At 46.8% G+C, this 21,256-nt stretch overlaps 1 protein-coding gene across 1 annotated transcript; it reads right to left on the reverse strand.

The window, feature by feature from the left end:
• Nucleotides 1-10: 10 nt before the first annotated feature.
• LOC125947159 (uncharacterized) lies at nt 11-15,708 on the reverse strand. Its single transcript, XM_049671540.1, has 4 exons — nt 15,577-15,708; nt 6,112-6,334; nt 2,129-2,288; nt 11-25 (listed from the first exon to the last, which is right to left on the reverse strand). Exons 1-4 carry the CDS (start codon nt 15,674-15,676, stop codon nt 11-13), a joined length of 498 nt encoding a protein of 165 aa, XP_049527497.1. The 5' UTR covers nt 15,677-15,708.
• Between the last annotated feature and the right edge of the window lie 5,548 nt (nt 15,709-21,256).

A 21,256-nucleotide genomic window follows, 5' to 3' on the forward strand; every position in this document is an offset into this window, starting at 1 on the left:
CAGTGGATTGTTAGTTCTCCGAGTTCTGCGTGGCAGATAAAAGCTGATCGTGATGCAACTTGATACCTTCTCTATCTAACCTCCTGAGCGACAATGTTGCTGTTTTTTGTGTGCAAATGTCATTATGTTTTAAATAAACTGAACACATCTAGCTAACGCGCTCATGCGAACCTAAAAGTAATTACACCAGCGTTTTTGCATATCTCCCTCATAAAATGTCGCCATGGCTCCAATAAGGGAGCCCTTGATTTTGTGCTTAGCAGCGAATCGCCGTGTCCACTAGTCCGCCATGGCGGTTCGGTCGTAAGGCATCATTATAGGCCCTCCAAGCGCTTTTTCTTTAACATTGGCGTTTTAAGCTGCCTTAACAAGTGTTTTTCAAATTTATTACGACTGCCTTTGGCACTTTCGCGCTAGAGCGTTTTCAAACCATCTAAGGTAACCGGTGTGTCCAGATCGAGAACACTGCACAAACGCAACATTGGGTACAACAGATGGCACGTTATGCGTATTTGGTCCCTGTGCTGACATGTCGCCACTGACAATGCCATTCTCTGTTACCATTCTTGACCTAGTCGACCTCACTGACACGCAAGTTTTATCGAGATTACGAAGCATCACAGCTGATAGGCAAAGCTAGATTACATAGAATGGATTCCGGATCATGCGTCGCGATGTTCGCTATAGGGCACGTCCATACCTAGGAATACGGCGTCTAGAGCGATACAAAACACAATTCGGTGACGGCGATATCCATCGATAAGGCTCTTTGCGCTCCGATGGGTTCCGGACCGATTTTAGTGACTGCTCCCGCCGGAACCACTCACCACCCACCAAGCAGAATGCGAGTCTTGTAGAGCGGGCCGCACCCATCACTGCCGCTGACACCGCCTCTTTGGCGAATGCCTCTTCTGCTTTTGATGTACAGCAAAAAAAACTGTTTCTTTCAGGAGGCCCAGAAGTATCGGTTGTTCGTAAAGGCATTTGTGCTTGCGATTGACGAAAAAAAATTAAAAGCACGCATGCTCGAAGCGAGTGGAGAAAGCATGAGGTGTGCGGTGACAACTGGGAAACCCCGCTCGTGCGTGTAATTTACCGCGTACTCGCCAGATGTCGCCATTAGCAAAATGTCGCCCTCCAGGGATGTCTCCGGCGGCACGGTCGTTAAGCAATGTGAACGATGCCGCATTTCGGCGGCAGAAGATTTCCTGTCGCTGTAGACGCCGGATGCCCCAGTGTGAACGCGGCATTACTTTGTGCGGCGATTGCGATTTGAATCTTGCACCGTATTTTTGGATTGGTCCTACATTATCGCATATATTCACTTTTACAATGCAGCGCATCAATTATGACACGTCACTGACATCACGATCGATGCCAATCACGTGCTTTCTGTAAGTTCAGTGCCAATTCATGGGATACACAAATAACGCTTATAGGAGGTATTTGATTAGTTTCATCACATCCACTTCAGCCGGCTGAGCCAATCAAAGCGCAGGGAAAGCAATATGCAGGGTTTTTAATATGCAGGGTTATTTTTAAGTTTTACGGAATTTTTATAAATCGCCTGTGGCAAGTAGAATAATTCTGAACATTGCAGCAGTGTTATTCGATGAGGCCGACATAAGTAGCAAGAGAAATCGAAACACATATTCAACTAATTAACAAACAACTAATTATCGTCTTAGTTAATTACTTTACGACACATATTGCAATTTACGAATTGTAGCCTGTTAGGTTGCCAGGCGTATTCACATGGAATGAATTTCCAGAATGAGACCAGTTTGGACATATGTGCCATCAAACTCGCCGTAAAATTGCACCGTTGCTCCACTTTTTTACCAAAATGCTGTTTTATACATTGAAGCAGAAAAGTAACTTGAACGCCCATGTATTTCATCCCACACTTTGGGAAATAATATCTCGAAACTGGTGTCATCCTGGAAATTCATTTCAAGTGGATGCGTCTTGCAAACTCACGGGCTTCATCGCCGCATACTTGCACTGCTAAATTGACCAGCGATTCTGTTCGCTGCCGATCTTAAATCTGACACCTGAAAGACTACAAAAATGATTAAAATATACAAGGTTTTGTTAAGTCCTGGTGATCTATGACCGTAATCCTCACCGTAATTAGAGTTCCTACAGCTGCCACCAGGTGGTAGAGATGTGGTGCACGCGTCACGACATTGAGAATGCCGTAGTGTTTGATATTGCTGCCGGCAGCCAGCTCTTCGAGTTCCTTGTGTACTGTGGGGTCATCCAGGTAGGCCGGCGTCATGGCGTACCTGAACCGGTAATGAAAATAATTTCGCAGCTTTTTTTTTAGGGAAAGCTTGAAGTCAGGGCCTGCTGCGTTTCCCCTCTTCATATAAGCGTGGAACATCGAAATGGTCTTACTATACGCTATCGCATAACCGATGTCAATTAAATTCGCTTTAGCACCAAAATGATGCAAGAGGGAGCTTGTTTCCAAGACGCTGACAACCTTCGCGCGGGGTCAGCCCCGGGCGGCACAGGTGCTGCTGCATAAGTTCCGTTCAAGCTACGTCTTCGCACCGGACGTGCTCAAGCAGTGGCGACAGTAGCAGGCATTCTGGCGAAGACTACCTTTTTTTCTCATCTTACTACCTAATATTGCAGGAAATCAGCCCTTCAAAAGCCTCCGTGGAACAAGAAGTGTCACAGATGCCCGGACTGTGGACTCGCCACGCGACCGACCGCAGCCCATATTTTTTTAGGGCTGCCAGGACCACGCTCGACACCGGAATAGGGACCTAAAGACAGTGCAAGTGCCGTCATACAAGCATTATATTACTCCGGTGACCAGGTCGACCGACTTCCACAGGGTCATTCTAGACGTCACCTTGGCTTTCGCCAAGAACGCGCAGCTGCTACGACAGCTCTGAAAACACCTCCCTCCTTTCCCTTGCTACTGCGGAGAAATGCATTGGCGTTCCAGTTAATTTTGTGCTTCAATGCATAAAGCGACGCTTTGGTAAGAAACTAACTGGAAAGCCAATGCATTTCTCCGCAAAGTTCAGGAATTAATATATCGAAACTGGTGTCATCCTGAGAAATAGACTTTTTCCCATGATGTTTTAATCATTACATTTCTGTACCACTCCTGCACGGGCCGTGAAGGGCCTGCAGTATATTCAAATAAAAAAAAATTCCAAGTGCCTTGCGAACTCCACGGCTACAATTTGTAAATTGCAATATGGGTCATCAGGTAATTAGTTAAAAGCTTAATTAGCGAATTTTTGTTAATTATTCGATTATGCATTCCAATTTCTTCTGCAAGTAATGTCCTCCTCTTCGAGTAGACAAGCTCATGAACTAGAATTGTGCTATCTGCCACAGGCAACCTTAAATAAATTTTGAAATTGTTCGCTGAATCGCCCTGTATTTATAGCAGCCTACGTAATAATAAGACGTGCGTATCCCGCACACTGTGGCAGCAGCAATAGACATGGCGACTCCTGGCCTAGGTTTCACACCTCTCCCGCTTCTTGCGATCATCGACATTAGTGCTTCCTTCTTGCGGTTTGCTGCTACCCTTTCCGCAGACTGTTCTTTGTGTGCCAGAAGATGAAAAATCACCACCCTTTCCACTCCATCAAGATGGTCGAACAGCGAAGCTGTGTTAGCCGGTTGCCGCGTCAGGCCGGCTGCAGTGGGAGCGAGCGTCCGAACCGTTGTTGCATTCGCCGGCCGATTGGCTGGCCTAAACGGCGTTACCTACGGGGGATGGGACGCGTCGGCGTCCAGGGGTGGCGGCGTTCCTAACGCATTCCTAACGCTTTTTTTTCTACGACGTTCCTAGACAAGAGACCGTGACCAAATCTGCGTATACACAACCAATGCTAACGCGAATTGCTCTCACAGCCCACTCCTCCGTGGACCTACCTTTTTCCTACACCGCCATTGGTTAGCGCACCTCACGCTCTCCCGCTCCTACGCTTTTATTGGACGGCGTGACTTACGTCAACCCCCCTCCTCGTTCTCCTTTTCACCTGCCCTTTCCCCCTGTTGAGTTCTTCTTTTCCTCTCTTCTCCAGCTAGGCCACGTGGCCCCTTTTGAGCGAAGGCCGACAACGATAGCATAGAGTCCACATAAACAGCTTCGCTATAAAAAAAAGAGAATAATTCGTCCTTCTTCACAGGCATGCTCCCTGAATGAGTACTGCACCCGAGCTGCGTCTGCACACATCGTATTCGCAACACGCATCCCTAATATTTGCGTGCTTGTGCGTGCCACAAGTGGCGTGCCATCAACGTGCTCCGGATTCGGTGCGGCATTTTCGTAGTCAGTCTAGGCGCACTGCTGCTGTCAAGAAGAGTTGCGAAGACAACAAATAATGTTGTCGACAACTGTTGGAAGTTCAGTGGGAGGTACTAAGGGCGTCTTTTACTTTTCAGCCAGAAGCGTGATAGTGGCGACACGGTGGTCGTATCTGATTAATTATTTAATTAATTAATTATTCACTGAGTCCTTAATTCATTTTTCAGGTTTAATGTCCAAAGCTACTTAGGCCTACTAGGTAAACCATTGTGAAAGGCTCTGGCCACCGCCTATGCTTAGTTAGTTAATTATGTAAGGTTTTGTGGCGCAAAAGCAACTAAGGCTATGATGCGCCATGCACCAGATGAAACAATATAATTTGATGAACGTGCTTCAAGCAACAAAATTTACTCTAAAGTTTTTTTAAGAACCCTGTTTCATCTAAAAACTTAAAAACGTCGTTTAAAGATACAAGTGCGTTTTCAGCTAGGATCAGGGAAGGATGAAGTGGTGTTAGTGTTTTGTAAAGTCCACAAAAATATTTCTGTCTTTTTTCCTCGAACGCTGCACATGTTAATAAAATGTGATTCACAGTTAGAGATTCTTGGCATTGACAACAAACCGCTTGTTGTTCATTTTTCAATAAAAAGTTGTGTGTGAGATGTGTGTGTCCGATGCGAACGCGACATAGAATAACTTCCATGAAACGTTCCTGGTGATTGATGTCTTCCACTCCTGTAGTATGGGTTTTACTATTTGCAGCTTGTTGTTTACTTGGCAGCCCCACTCCTGTTGCCACTTTCAGGTGACCGCAGCACGCGGTCACCTCTAATACTAAGCTTAGGCTTAGTATTTACGGAAATTTAACTACACGAGGGTTTCATAATTTCACCTTTGCCTAAATGTGGCCACCACAGCATGGAATAAGACAGTTCCCCTCGTGTTGTGCAACAGAATTCCATACCCACTTCACCGATGTGGCAGGTACTCTTGTTCATAAAACGAAAAACGCGCCTATGTGTACCGAGTGATACGGCTTTGCGTATGGGCCGCATCAGCATGCAACAACCCTGCATGACTATTGTCGGGCATAGTGGAACATTTTGCCATACAATGTGCAGCCTACTTATCCTGGGACTAATACTGACTCTGTGCTTCGTATACTATAATGTGCCGCCCCCTGTTCCATCTGAGGCCTTCATCCCACAGGAGAAGCTAAGTTCACCGTACACTGAAACAAGGCTTCCAATCGTAGAGTTCAGTGATCACCCCTGGTCTCACCAAGTCGCGGGTTTACATTCAGTGAGGCAATACAGGCTGTTTCACTTAACCTGGGCCAAACTTTAAAAATATAGATGCTAAATACATGCTACATAAAAGAGTTTTTCCCAGCGTAAAAGAAGCCCGCGAATACACGCAAAGTGCCTCGAACGGCCAGTCGCGCGGCAATATTGCATTTATTCGCGGGCTTATTTCACGCTGGAAAAAACACTTATATGTAGCACGCATTGAGCAACACAGAGCTGTATCGGGAGGTATTCATGTTTTTCTACAATTTTCTCATTAACACTTTTCATCTAATTATAATTATTGAGAAGTTGAATAATTAATTAAGACTAATTATTTAATTAGGAGGAATGCAAAAAAGTTATCTAAGTATCTACAAGCCACGGCAAACAATAATACCTTGGTTCTGTCCACATACATGGCATTTTCGTACCTGTAAAGCTTGGCCCAAGTTAAGTGAAACACCCTGTATATTCGACGATGGGAAGGTATAACAGACCTATCTGCGCAAGTTCTAAGCATAGAGGACGGCGACTAACAGCATGTCGAAGGAGATGCCGGCCGGGTATTCCGCGAACTCCTCCGCTTGCATGGCGCGTACGAAGTCTTCCCAGGCGCCGCCACCGTCGCCGGTGGCGTGAAGCGCACCGCCCGACACCAGGACGTGCGTGAAGAACACGTGGCTGCACACCCCCGTCGGAGGGAACATGCTGAACGCGGTGCCCTTGCTGCCCACGGTGCACACCAGGGGCATCCGGGTCGCTGCACGGAGTAGGAGAGGTGGAGTTACTCAGTTCCGCAACGTCCAGCTCTATATACTGGCGTCTCCCGTGGATCGACGAATTGACTGATGATTGAGTAAATAAATAATTGACCCACTGAACATCTCACGCATCCGGTAAAAATGATTGATCGCGTTTAGCGTGAAAGAGTAACAGAGCTACTCAGACAGGCCCTTTAGTGGAGGGCTCTGAAAAAACTTCAACCACAAGGAGACTACGTAACGTGTACCCGAAGCTATTAAATGCAGCTAACATTTGGATGTGGTAGCAGAGGCGTTGAGTTGGACCCAGTACTTCGTATTGAATTCTGCAATGACATCGCCACGTGGAGCCATTTTGGGAGCTAAATGAATGAACGCACCTGAATTACCAAAAATACAAAGATGAGCGAATCTCTGCGCTTTTTGTATTTGCATTGCATTTTCATTTGCATCGCACACAAAATTAGCATGCTAAGCGTGACAATGGCCACCATTGTCATAGATCTATAATGCGTCTCGGCCACTTTACCGTGGTTATTTCCCTTCTATTCACAGTAGGTTTTCATTTATTATCATCATCAGCGTGTTTTATGTTTACTGCAGGACGATCACCTCTCCCAGCGTTCTCAAATTGCCCCTGTCTTGAGCTATAGCTTATTTTTACTTGCACCTGCAAATTTCCGAATTTTATATATTAAACTCTAAATTCTTATCCCTGTGTTTCTCTTCGCGATTAGCACTTCGTATAGGGCACTCGACTGCTACAACCGTCATTGTTCTTTATGTGCAAGCGCGACCGCTCGCACGTCTTTTTAGTAATATTACATGGTCATGTAATATTAAAGCTCTGATAGAGCTTGACGAGAATTCAAAACATGAGGAACTCTCACCAGGCCTCACCACTATCACCATACCGACGAGATCTAACAGGAATACAACGCAAGCACAATGTATTTGATTCCTACAATACGCAACGATTTTTCGCTAAACTTTTTTTTCGCAATATCGCAACAAACAAAATCTCTAATGCGAACTTATCCAACGCCCTTTAACATAACGTATAAATATGTTCTCTAATTACTTCACTGCTTAATTAGTGACTAATTTTGGAGCAGTGACTAATTATTCACTGCTCCAAACACTCCTCGACAGCCTCGATATTGTTCTACATCCCACGGCTGCGTGCCACAATACCCTCGGCCACTACAGCGAGTGTGCTGTGCGGAGAAGCAAGTTCTGAAAGACGCCCAGCCTGAAGGCGCAAGAGCCTGTTTCAAGTTACAAGATACGTACACGATAATGAATCACGAACTAGCCCAATGAGCCACCCTGCTAAGTCAAAATACAATTCGCGATAGACGGAGGGTACATACTGCTGAAATAGTTAGCCTGTAATGCTCGGCGCCGCGGTAGCTCAATTGATAAAAACATCGCACGCGTAATGGGAAAACGTGGGTCCGTGCCCCACCTGCGGCAACTTGTCCTTTCATCCACTTTCATTTCCATTGATTTGTCATTTCTTTAATTGAGTTAAGGACTACAGATAACTGCCCTATGCTGTCCGTGGTATCATTGTTTGTTGGATTCTTATGTTATGAATATATATATATATATATATATATATATATATACATCTTAACCTAGTTTTTAGAAGGAACATCTGCATCCTGTTCATCACTACTTCGAATCAAAGCTGCTTGGCTGCTCAGGGCACTGTACAGGTCAGTATAGGTATGATTCCGCTGCTTTTACTATGTCATCAAAACTGCGGATGATATTTCCCTGCTTATCTTTCAGTGCATACATCTTGCCTTGTCCTATGCTATTATTAGCAATATACTAATAGTGCTCACATATGGGGCAGAAACTTAGAGGTTCACAAAGAATCTCGAGAACAAGCTAAGTACCGCACAAACAGCGATGGAGCGAAAAATGTTAGGCCTAATGGAGCTGGGCAGGCCATGTAATGCGTAGTGTGGGGAAAGGACACAATATTTTTTTTATATATATTTTTTTTTACGTGTACTCCGAAACATGTGGACTCAGTAGAAGTGCCTACCGAAGTGAAGAAGACGAGCTGAGGGCAGGTGGCACGGGAGCTGGAAGAAAAAAGAACAGAAAACGACGAAAAAGAAGTGCTACGTGGGGAACGTGCGGAGGAGCTCGAGCGGGGAAGCCACGGTGGCAGCAGATCGGGTGCGACGCTCGGGAAGAAGAGCTCGGGCCGTGGTTCCTGCTGCGTCCGAGTGACCAAGGCGTGCCTACCCAGGCCAGATGCGGAGGCCTGTTCCGGGACCAAGGACGAGGCCTGCTGAGCGGCTCCTGCCAGGGCGCAGTTGCTGAGGGCTGTTCTTGGTCGAGGCCTACCGAGGTGCTGTCCGCGTGGGCCGACCCTGGGTCGCGGTCCTCGTGAGTTGCGGACGGACAACGCAGTGGTGTCCTCAACTTAGCCAGGCGCCGCACACGGTAGCGCAGCCGTGTGCCGGCGGCGGTTCCAGCAGCAGCAACCGTGCCACCTCTGCCTCGGCTCGCCTCGACGACCGTACCGCGGCAACGACAAGCGAGTCGATCGTCACGACCGAAACCGTGAGATGGTTTTTTCGGAACTCTTGACGCGCCGAACGGTGGTGTAGGACTGAGCGTCACGTACATCGGTGTGCGCGGGAAAATCCGCTGTGACATTGTTTTGTTTTCTTTTCATTTCCTTTCCTTGCTCATCGTGTGTTTGAAAGAAAAACATTTTTTTTTTGCCTACTAGCGTTTCTTGTGCGTTTTTCTCGTCTCAAGACACACAAACAAGTGACGAACGTCCATAATCATCACAATTTCTGGCGTCCGCGACAGGACGAAGCTCTCATTCTATCTTAGAGCCTCACGTTGTTTGTGTGCAGTAGACGAGAATGGACGAGAAGAGAACGCTAGTGGAGCTAGGGAAGGAGATGGGGCTGAGTGGAGAGGCGTTAGTGGCATGGGTAAGCGCTGAGCAAAGGAAATGAGGGACCAAAGAGCCAAAGAACGAGAAGAGACGCGCATAGCAGCACAGGCAGATCATGAGCGGGAGCTAGCTCGCATGGAGGCTGAACGAGCCCTCCTTGAGGAGCGACGTCGAGCTGCAGAGGCGCAGCGTCCGAATACGAGTTCGGTAGGCGATGGCACAGGTGGTGGTCCGAGTTTTCGCAGCCCGCACAAGATGATTCCGCCGTATAATGAGGGTAGAGATGAATTGGATGCCTACATACAGAGGTTTGAGAGGGTGGCCACAAGCCAAGGCTGGCCAACAGACAAGTGGGCCTTGTCGCTAAGTTTGTGTCTCACGGGAGAAGCATTAACGGTGGTAGGACGCATGTCTGCTGAAGACTCTACAGACTACGCAAAGCTGAAGCAGACGCTGTTACAGCGGTTCCGTTACACAGAAGAGGGATACCGCGTGAAGTTTCGGGATGCCCGGCCCGAAAATGCTGAGACAGGACGACAGTTCGCAGGGCGCCTCTTGGGATACTTCGACCATTGGCAAGAGCTAGCGAAGACGTCGAAGAGTTATGAAGCTCTACGAGACAAGATGGTGTCGGAACAGTTTATAAGACGGTGCGACGAGAAGTTGGCTATCTTTCTGAAGGAAAGAGGATGTCGTAATCTGGACATGCTGGCAACGACGGCAGACCAGTACTTGGAAGCCCAGGGAATCGTGAATCTCGCTAAGGGTAAAGAAGAAAAAGGGAAGTCTATGGTCACTGGTAAAGTGGGCACTACAAACGAAAGCAAAGGAAAACTGCTTTGCTTTCTGTGCAACAGGCAGGGCCACAGAGCTGCGGATTGCTGGACAAAATCCCGAGCACCGAAGTCGCCACAGTGCGGGACGTGCAAGAAGACAGGACACAGATCTGATAGTTGCCCCTCTGACTCTGGAAAACGAGGAGAAGCATCATGCTCTCTCTTAGGATCCGAGAAAGCGCAGCATGAAGAGTTAGTGGAACCGGGACATGGTAAGAAAAGGGCAACCCAGAGTCATGACATTTGCGACTGTACACAAAGCAATGCGACTTGTGATGGCGGATCGAAGCAAATGCCGACAGCAAAGGGCTACCTGGAAGGAAAATTAGTCACCATATTACGGGATACCGGATGAAATACAGTTGTGGTGAAACGGTCGTTGGTCCCCGACTCCAAACTAACTGGTAGCATCCGCACTATCCGCTTATTGGATCAGTCTACGAAGAGTTTACCAGAAGCAGAAGTGTGTATTGATTCTCAGTTTTTCAAGGGACAGGTTCTTGCTGTTTGCATGGAGAACCCTTTATATGAAGTTGTGCTAGGCAACGTTACCGGAGTACTTTCAGATACACCCCATATCCCGAAGCCGGAAGAGCGACCTCGGTCCGCACTGATCCGCACGGATCAGGTTACCCATCAGGACATAAGTGAACGCATAATTTCACCGAATAGAGGACGGAAAGAGAATGTGTCAGCGGCTGTAGGAAAAGAAGACAAGCAACAAAGAGAACTGTCAGTTCCATGGATTAACCCATTGGACATCAGCCCGAAAGAGCTGCGGAAATTACAGATCACCGATCCCACGCTAGAAACTTGTTTCGCAGCGTTGGGGAAGAAAACCACATCCAAGAAATCAGCAGTCATAGAGTTTGTGCTGATACGTGATGTTCTCTTCCGGCGATACCACACTGTAGAACGGCGAGACTTGGAGCAACTTGTGGTCCCCAAGGATCTCCGGAACACAGTGATGAAAATGGCCCATGAAGGTCTTCTGTCTGGTCATCAGGGGCAAAGAAGGACTACAGACCGTGTCCTTGAAGAATTTTATTGGCCTGGTGTACAGGCAGATGTCACACGTTTTGTAAAGTCGTGTGACATATGTCAAAGGACAGTACCAAAACACCTCGTTGGTCGAATCCCTTTGGGGAATATGCCCATCATCGACACACCATTTCAACGGGTCGCCGTCGACATTATTGGCCCCCTGTCCCCAACTTCAGCTAAGGGAAACAGATACGTGCTAACGATGGTGGACTTTGCTACGCGTTATCCGGACGCGGTAGCACTGCCGAGCATTGAGACCGAGCGGATAGCAGAAGCACTGTTAGAAATATTTTCCCGGGTTGGAGTCCCACGAGAAATAGTGAGCGACCGTGGAAAGTCGTTCACATCCAACCTTATGCAAGAACTCGGGCGACTACTGTCATTTCGTCAACTTCCTACAACTCCCTATCATCCCATGGCAAACGGACTGGTGGAAAGGTTCAATGGAACTCTCAAACAAATGGTCCGCCGCATGTGCCAAGAATGCCCTAAACAATGGGATAGATACCTGGCTCCCTTGCTTTTCGCATACCGTGAAGTTCCCCAAGCAAGCCTTGGATTCTCGCCATTCGACCTACTTTACGGTCGATTCGTCCGGGGACCGATGTCCATTCTGAAAGAACTCTGGACAGGCGATAACGTTGATGCGGAAACGAAGACAACTTATGGATACGTTGTAGAGCTCCAGGAGCGCCTGCAAAACACCTGCAAGGTAGCCCATGAAGAACTACAGAAGGCCAAAGTCATACAAAAGAAGTATTACGATAAAAAAACGAGAGTTCGACAGCTATCGCCAGGTGACAAGGTATTGCTGCTCCTACCATCAGATAGGAACAAGCTGATTCTGACATGGAAGGGGCCTTTCACAGTCGTCGAAAAACGTAATGAATATGACTATTTGGTAGACCTCGGAGGTCGAATGAGCCTATTTCATATCAACCTCCTAAAGAAATACGAGGAAAGGGAGTCCACGGCTGACGTCCTGCAACACGCCGCAGTTACTGTGCAGACGGACAACACAGAAGAGCAAGAAATGCCTTTTGTTGCACTACACCAACGGGAAACATACAAGAATGTGTTAGTAGCAACTGACTTGAGTAACGAGCAGACAGTCCAGATTGATGATCTCCTGAAAGAGTTTCAAGATGTGTTTTCAGATGTGCCGGGCAAGACAAACGTTGTCGAGTGCAAGTTGCGCCTCACAACAGAAACGTCGGTAAATGTACGTCCGTACCCTATACCATTTGCCATCCAAGAAGCTGTAGAACAGGAAGTCCAGGACATGCTAAAGCAAGGTATAATTGAACCCTCCGACTCTCCTTATCAAGCACCTATCGTCGTGGTGAAGAAAAAAGACGGGAGCATGCGGCTTTGCATTGACTTCAGACAGCTGAATCGAGTTGTGGTTACGGACAACGAACCCATACCTCGGGTGGACATGATGTTTGCCAAACTGGGTCAAAGCCAATACTTTTCGAAGTTCGATTTCACAAAAGGGTATTGGCAGGTGCCTATGCACGAAGCATCGAAGCCCCTCACTGCGTTTCAAGCTTCTTCTGGGCTGTACCAATTCAGATTTATGCCTTTCGGCATCAAGACCGCACCTGCGGTGTTCACTCGACTCATGAGACGAGTGGTAGAAGGAATACCGAACATATATCACTATTTTTACGATGTGCTAATAGCCACACAAACCTGGGACGAGCACATTACCACTCTCACCAAGTTCCTGAAACGTGTTCGTGCAGCTCATTTGACCATAAAGCCCTCAAAAAGTGAGGTTGCCTTTGCTTCGGTAAAGTTCTTAGGACATATCGTCGGGAACAATCTTCTCCGGCCACAGATTGAGACCTTAGAGAAGATTCAGGCTGCAAAGCGACCGCAGACGAAGAAAGAAGTTCGCTCCTTTCTTGGCTTAACGGGTTATTACAGAGATTTCATCCCAACCTATTCTGCTGTGGCAGCACCTCTAACAGAACTCACCAAGAAGCGAGGTCCGAATAAGGTCATCTGGGAAGAATGCCATCAACAAGCTTTTGAAACGTTGCGACGCCTGCTATCGTCTAGTCCGGTTTTACGATCACCGGAGTTACAAGAGCCCTTCATATTGCGCACGGACGCATCTTCGTCCAGTGTTGGCGCCGTCTTACTGCAGCGTCACGACGGGGTGCTACATCCAGTAGCGTATGCCAGCCGTAAACTCCTCGCACGAGAAACCCGCTACTCAACCATCGAGAGAGAAGCCCTGGCACTTGTGTGGGCTATTCGAAAGTTTCATGTGTACCTCTTCGGCAAACGTTTCGTGCTGCAAACGGACCACCAGCCTCTCGCTTACATAAACTCTGCCAAACATATGAATAGCCGAGTGCTCCGCTGGAGTCTCTTGCTAACGGAATACGACTTCGTGGTGGAATACATTAAGGGCGCCGAAAACATAGGTGCCGACTACCTCAGCCGCGTTTGACTTCTGGACTTCTCATCCTTTTCGGTTCATCGTTTATAAATGAACTCATTTATGTATTTTTTTTTCTAAAAGTTTTTTTTATAACAATTTTCTTGAGCGGGGGGATATTGTGGGGAAAGGACACAATATTTTTTTTATATTTTTTTTTACGTGTACTCCGAAACATGTGGACTCAGTAGAAGTGCCTACCGAAGTGAAGAAGACGAGCTGAGGGCAGGTGGCACGGGAGCTGGAAGAAAAAAGAACAGAAAACGACGAAAAAGAAGTGCTACGTGGGGAACGTGCGGAGGAGCTCGAGCGGGGAAGCCACGGTGGCAGCAGATCGGGTGCGACGCTCGGGAAGAAGAGCTCGGGCCGTGGTTCCTGCTGCGTCCGAGTGACCAAGGCGTGCCTACCCAGGCCAGATGCGGAGGCCTGTTCCGGGACCAAGGACGAGGCCTGCTGAGCGGCTCCTGCCAGGGCGCAGTTGCTGAGGGCTGTTCTTGGTCGAGGCCTACCGAGGTGCTGTCCGCGTGGGCCGACCCTGGGTCGCGGTCCTCGTGAGTTGCGGACGGACAACGCAGTGGTGTCCTCAACTTAGCCAGGCGCCGCACACGGTAGCGCAGCCGTGTGCCGGCGGCGGTTCCAGCAGCAGCAACCGTGCCACCTCTGCCTCGGCTCGCCTCGACGACCGTACCGCGGCAACGACAAGCGAGTCGATCGTCACGACCGAAACCGTGAGATGGTTTTTTCGGAACTCTTGACGCGCCGAACGGTGGTGTAGGACTGAGCGTCACGTACATCGGTGTGCGCGGGAAAATCCGCTGTGACATTGTTTTGTTTTCTTTTCATTTCCTTTCCTTGCTCATCGTGTGTTTGAAAGAAAAACATTTTTTTTGCCTACTAGCGTTTCTTGTGCGTTTTTCTCGTCTCAAGACACACAAACAAGTGACGAACGTCCATAATCATCACACGTAGGATGGATAACCGGTGGACCATTAGAGTTACCGAATTGATACCAAGAAAAGGGAAGCGCAGTCGTGGACGGCAGAAAACTAGATGGGGTGATGAAACTATCAAATTTGCTGAGGGGGTGATGAAGTTAGGCTAGAACCCAATGTGTGCACATGGCTGTCAACATTATGCAAGAGATCTATAAAATTCGTAAGTGACCTAGTTTTTCTTTTCCTAATTTTTGTCAGAAGCCGTGCAAGCACACATATAACAGTTTTGCGCGCGTCTAGTCGCATCAACATCTTCACTGCAAAATAAGAAAGAGACTAACAATGCCCATTAATTCCACCATCGCCGATGTCACCACGTCAGCCATGCCATTTCATTTAAGTGTCATTGGAATGCTATGAACTACGCTGAACTCTACTGCCTGGACCAATAGGGTGTCAAGAATCGTCACCAGCTGCCAAACAGTCACTTTTACTGTACTTTTTTGCTTTCGTTTTTCCCAAGTTGGCATCCGAAACAGCTGCGTGCTTGATAATCCTTGTGGAAGAGTTTTAATGAAAGCTAGTTTATTAGGCATCATGGTACCAGAGGACCGCACTAAATGCCGGGGCAGTCAAGGATAGGCTCATGCAAACAGAGTGCTAATTGCTCTATGCGTCTATTGCTCCGCGTCTGCCCCCTCCTTCAGGGTTGTCTACCGTTACTATGAAGAATCCCATTTTGTCTATTTAATTATGCTTTAGGACGTACCATTACTTTTTTTTTTCAACCCAAATGGAATGCAAGCGTGCACTTATCTTCCTTTTTTTTAACACGCGATAAAACATCCCGTGCCTTGACAGCACATCTTGCCTCTCTGATTTCGCAGTTCCCGTTCTATAACGAACCCTCATGCCCGCGTAAAGAATATGCGGCATTATATATTTCCCACTGTTGCGCTTGCACCTCTTGTGCATGTATACTGAACATCATGGCCAAAGCAAAGCGCTGACAATTCAAAGACCAATGCGAGAGGCTCACTAGTTGTAGCGTGGCCAGTGCTGCCTTCATCACCAGTCGCGTTGGAGACCTGCGGTGTGGCTATCGTCCTGGGCTTGACTGGTTTGGGCCTCGTGGTCATCTCCGAATGGGGTTCTGCCGCCGTAGTTGTCATTTCAGTCATACGTGACGTCACAATAGGAGTCGGGGTCTGCATGCCGGGTGAAGGTTGATATGTTGATGGAGTTCTTAGACAAAGCTATTACAGCTGGTCTTCCAGAAACACCGTTGTTGATGGATCAGGGTTCGTTCAAACCAAGTGTTGAAACCTAATATTATGGCGCGTTGATTCGCGTTCCTGTCGTGCGTGCTGGAGCGGAAAATGGAGAACGGAGAAAAGCACCCAATGATAAGCGATTAAGCGACAAAGTGCTCTTCGACCTTTACGTGCTTCTCTTTGAATCACCGGGCTCCTGTTTTGCATTTTTTTCGCACTTAATAAGCAACACCAGATAGTTTTCCTTGACGTCCACAGAAATCTTAGCGCACACGTTGTCACATTTTAGGACAGTATTATTTATGCTTCCACGGTCCACTGTGAATTGAATTATGCCTCCACAGTCCACTACGTTGCACTTAAAAAGCTTGATACTGGTAAAGATATCGCGTAAGTGAGCATATACTAAACTCGTCCATCACAGCAATGGACAGAAATAGCTAATCACAACGCGCCCAATGAATGAATGTTCTACAGCGCCTCCTTTCCCAATTCGAGCACTGTGCGTGCCACATCTTGTTTCAAACCATTGACTTCCATGTAGCATGCTTTGCCTGCTTCTGGCGTCTTGAGCATATCTATCTATCTAGCATGTTACACCGGCACAGTGCCCTAAGTTGTCTACCAGCTTGGGCCACTAGGTTTGTGTCCATGGTCGGGATGTCGTCATCATTGTTCATTGTCGTCATTCCGGCCGAAAATATCATCTGAGTAAGCACTTAATTGGTCCAGTGAAAGTTAAGGGCACCCCAGGGATCTGGGCCGTTGTCTTGGAGATCTCGTCACACCGAACATGTTTTATCAATCAGTACGTAACCGACATATTTTTTCCGCCAAAACAGCTTCCACGCGATCTGAGAAAGGCGTATTACCGAATCAATAATACTCACCTACTGGCGTAACATGCTTTAGAGCCACCTGGATGTTACTTTGAAAACACACATTTCTGCTTTATTGTGTGCCTTCATTCGCGTTTGCATCAGATAATGAATCTTGAGTGTTAATCGCAAATGTGGCAGTGGGTATATACCGACATCGGTGGCGTGCTCTTCCTGGGTGTGCTGCTTCCAGGCCTGGTCCGGCAGCGCCTCCGGACGGTCGAGTGGTGGTGCACTTCGTCGCACCAGGGGGTGGTGCGGACCGTCGTGCGTGGCATGTGCCTAGTGAGGGGCTTCCGTCTGCGCGGTGTCGTGTGTACGAAACGGGCTGGTCGGGTGGCGTTAGCACATGGCTCCTCCTGGGCGGCACCGCCAGACACCAAAGCTCCCGCGTTGGTGTGACCTGCGAAGCGATGCGCGTTTGACGAGTTTACGTTCCAATCCAACTTACAAGCTACACGAGACGACGTAGTGGTAGATTTCACATTACTTTCAACAATCTGGGTTTTTTTTAATGCGAAGTATTTCTCGGCAAACATTTGCTACTTTGACAGTATCTATCTATGTATCTATCTATCTATCTATCTATCTATCTATCTATATAGCCACCTACGTCTTTGTGCTCTCATGGTCGTTTCGTTAACTTGGTTATGCACTAAAATTGGCATACTATGACAAGAGTATGTGACGAACATAAATGATATGTTTGGAGTTTGATATATTTGTGGCAAGCTGACAAAGACGCCGAAAGGAAGAGAAGCTTCGCTCTGGCAGTGTCCGTGATAGCCCGTCAGAAATTTCAAAGTGTGAACCAACTGACTTTCTATGTGCCCTGGGTCCAGGGTTCTCTGATTAGATCACTTATCGGGAATAGGAAAGTTATTCTCGTTAACCTTCCTGTCGTTTACTTCCTTTTGCCTGTCTCCATATCACAAAAGTGCATAGAATAGCCAAGTACAAACCAAATAAAACACGGAGCATCGATAAAACGTAGAGTTATCTTGTAACTTGCACCTGGCCCTGTATAAGTATCAGCAACACCGACAACTGAACCACGCACTTCAACCTCACATACGCAGCCACAGAACTGCACTCACCGCGGTTGATGAGAAGAATCACAATGATGCCGAGAAGCATGAAGATGATCAAGATTGCGGTCACCGCCCAGAAGTAGCTTTGCGGTCTCTCAGCATCACTGCAAAGTACGCATATAACTCAACCCATGTCCGAAATGGGACGATTGCTGTGTAGTATTTTCCGATTGCAGCGTACCTACCTAAAATACCCACTACGACGTAATATTAAATTTGCCACATTGTCCTTTCTTGCTAAGTTTTTGGAGCAGTAACTAATTTCGCGATTGCATTGTATCGATCACAGAAGAAAACATAGTATAGAAGCTCGGATCAATTTGGTTTGCCGATTGGTAGGTCAGTTTTGCGCTTCCATGCACAATGATCGAGGACACAGATGAAAACCCGTGTTCTGTGTCTGATTTTGTTGAGTCCTTTTTTGTATTGCTCTGCATCCCTCCGGAAGAACTCTCCGAATCATAAATTTTACTAGCGTTGTGCGGTAGCCATAACGCAATATTTCTGCGTACGATTCGGAGCCGTCACTTGCCTGCCCCGCCTGTGTCAGTTAAAGGAAATACCTTTTCCGCACCGCACTTTATTTTGTTTCAATAGAATTCAGTTCCTGTCAGCTAACCCCCAACACTCGTTCCTAAATCTGCTGTCCGGCCTCGGACTCCGGTCTTTACTGCTTCGCAGTAGGTTTTGCCGCGTGTGTGTCTGTAACAAGACGTACCGAGAGGGTTCAATTCGCTCTACCACTCTGATCATGTAGGATGTAGGACGAACACAAAGCGACAGCTTTTTACTAGATTTCCAGATGGATCACAAGAAAGTACCAACTGTGGAGATGACTGAATAGCGTAAGCGACCTCAAGCAGCTGCGCAATGGCGCCGCTATGCCATCCGTTCAAACAAAAGAAAACGCAGACTTCGCTAGACATGGTACTCGTTCTAGCGGGCATCAGCCTGCTGCGGTAGTACATAATCTTGCTGGGGTAGTATGTAAGCCTTGCAAGCACCTTCAGCTTAATTTATGTACTCCTGTTATCAATATGTACCACTAGCGTGTTTGACATAATTATGCCAAGCTTCACGAAGTTGACTTCATTCAGGATACTCCAAAGAGCAGTGTTGTTAAGGGGTTGTGACCTGCGCTGCAACTGCTCGTCGAAAATAATTGGGGAGATAAGGTCTTCTTAGCTTTTCGAGTGTTGTTTCTACCTCTCCTCGACTCCATGCATAGAGCAGTCCGTTAGCGTAAAAAAAGCAAGACATGTTAAAGCAGGACATGGCAAAAAATATGTGCACAAGCTTACCCCGCAGCAGACGTCTCTGAAATGTAGTAAATACTTTTATAATACAATTACAGGTGGGCGAATATTTTAAGTTTAGAATAACGATCGAGTACAACATAATAGCTATTCGTATTCGATAATGAACTATTTGGTATTTTTTAATATCGAAACTAACCAAATATATCACAATAAGCGACCGGTAAAGTGCCTGCTAAACAAAGCATCGTAAACTCTCAGAAGTGAAACAATTACAAAAACTTTCAAAGCAATCAAAAACTAAATGGATCATTTTGTTTGTTGTTCGCAGTGGAAACTAACATGACAACCTGCGAGTTTTCCTCGTATTCACTCATTTATAGTTTCTTGCAGTCTGATCAAGTAGGATTTCTATTTCTTAAACAATGATCAGTAATGTTTTCCTTACAACGGGCCTTCTTACATTTATTTATGGCAAACAAGGCATAAAGCAGCTTTTTATCTTTTATTTTTTGTACCACTTACCCTTTTGGGCAATAACTTGTTTGACGTTCTTGGAGAGATCCATTCCATACAGCCGTGATTATTTATTGAGAGGATTGTGCTCTAAAGATGCCGTAAAGCAATTTGTGCATTTATTATTGACAATGAGTAGTAAAAACTGATCCTTCATCCCTGATATTTACCTATCTTTCTTGCCCTGGACAGTACAATTGTCGTAACGAAGTTTGTCGAAATAGATATTCCTTTTGTAATGTGTGTGTCAGCGTCTCACTATTCAATATTCGATTTCATATTCGAGACTTACTATTCTTATTCGAGAAAGTTGACATGCACCCACCTGTAGTTACATACACAAAGTCGCACGCATGAAATTGTTTCGCGGTCTTTGATATACCAAAACAGCGTACGAGGTTACGTTACAGGCTATATTGGAGAGATGCCGAATAATTTACCTTACTGAGCTTTTAAAGCGCAGCTCTTAGGCGCCCGTTCCGGTGGCGAGCGTTGGCGTTGTCCCTCGTAACCGAGCGAACGATAACAGTGACGGAAGAAAGCGAAAGCGGAGCGCCGCGGAAGATTAAAGACGGCGATAGCGAAGCGAGCGCGAGGACGAACGCGGAGGAGGAGGGTGGAGTGGAAACGTGAGGCGGAAAGCAGAGGAGGAGGGTATGACGAAAGCGCGAAAAGAAAATCGTAGTGTCGATAAAGACGGGCTTTGCGGCGACGATGGCAACGAGATGGCTCCCGAGTAGCGCGCGTCGTCTGTATGGAAACAAGCACTGCATGAGCGGAGGTCTGTTTGCGGCGGTTCCTGTGAATCACGCCCACGCGTCACCCCAGCTCCGCCACTCGCGATCTCCCGATGCAGGCAGAGTCGGGCCGAACTTCGCTCCGTTTGCAACGTGCCGCACGTGAGATATTGTCCGCGCCAGCTAATATCGCGCGAAATGAAAACGCGTATATGGTGCGCTCAAATTTCGCATGAGGTAGTATCGTAATTGTCGATGAATTTGTTAACGTGCACACAAGGCACAGCAAGTTTGTCTTTATTCATTACAGCCGCATCGTAATGTGGCCGCCATGGCTGGGCATCAAACCATGGTCACGTGCTGATCAGTCGAAGGCCAGAGCCATTCATATGGCACAAGGTGGGTGTTTTGCTCAGTGCGCTCAATAATATATATATATATATATATATATATATATATATATATATAATTACAGAAAATACTATGGCATGCAGTGAAGATAGTTTCTGTTATGCACACACTGCAGTGTACAAAAGATCTTAGTTAAGATAACTTTTAGGCCTATAAACACTAGCTTCAGTATTATTATGCTTACAAGTCAATGGTGATCTCTACAAGCTTACCCAAAATAAGACAGAGAAAACAAGTGATGTCTAATCGCAAATGTTTGTTTAAAGTATCGCAATGAACACTTTGTATATTTAGGTGTACTGTGGATATTGCAATACAAAAGGAGGTCAGATGCTAGTAACAAACTGAATACTCAGGTGAGCCGTGCAAAACATTGTGCATGAGACGTATAATATCCAGAACCGTGCAACACGGGATTAGCTTACCGTAATGTCCACTTTTTTCTGTAACATGAACGCAGAAAAAAGGACAATAAGAATAGTCGTTCAGGCTTTTCTTTTTTATCAGTTAGTGTTCGTATACTGCGAAGACAAATGCATGCACATTCATCAACGGA

The sequence above is a fragment of the Dermacentor silvarum genome, chromosome 7 (assembly GCF_013339745.2).
Source record: "Dermacentor silvarum isolate Dsil-2018 chromosome 7, BIME_Dsil_1.4, whole genome shotgun sequence".
Lineage (NCBI taxonomy): Eukaryota > Metazoa > Arthropoda > Arachnida > Ixodida > Ixodidae > Dermacentor > Dermacentor silvarum.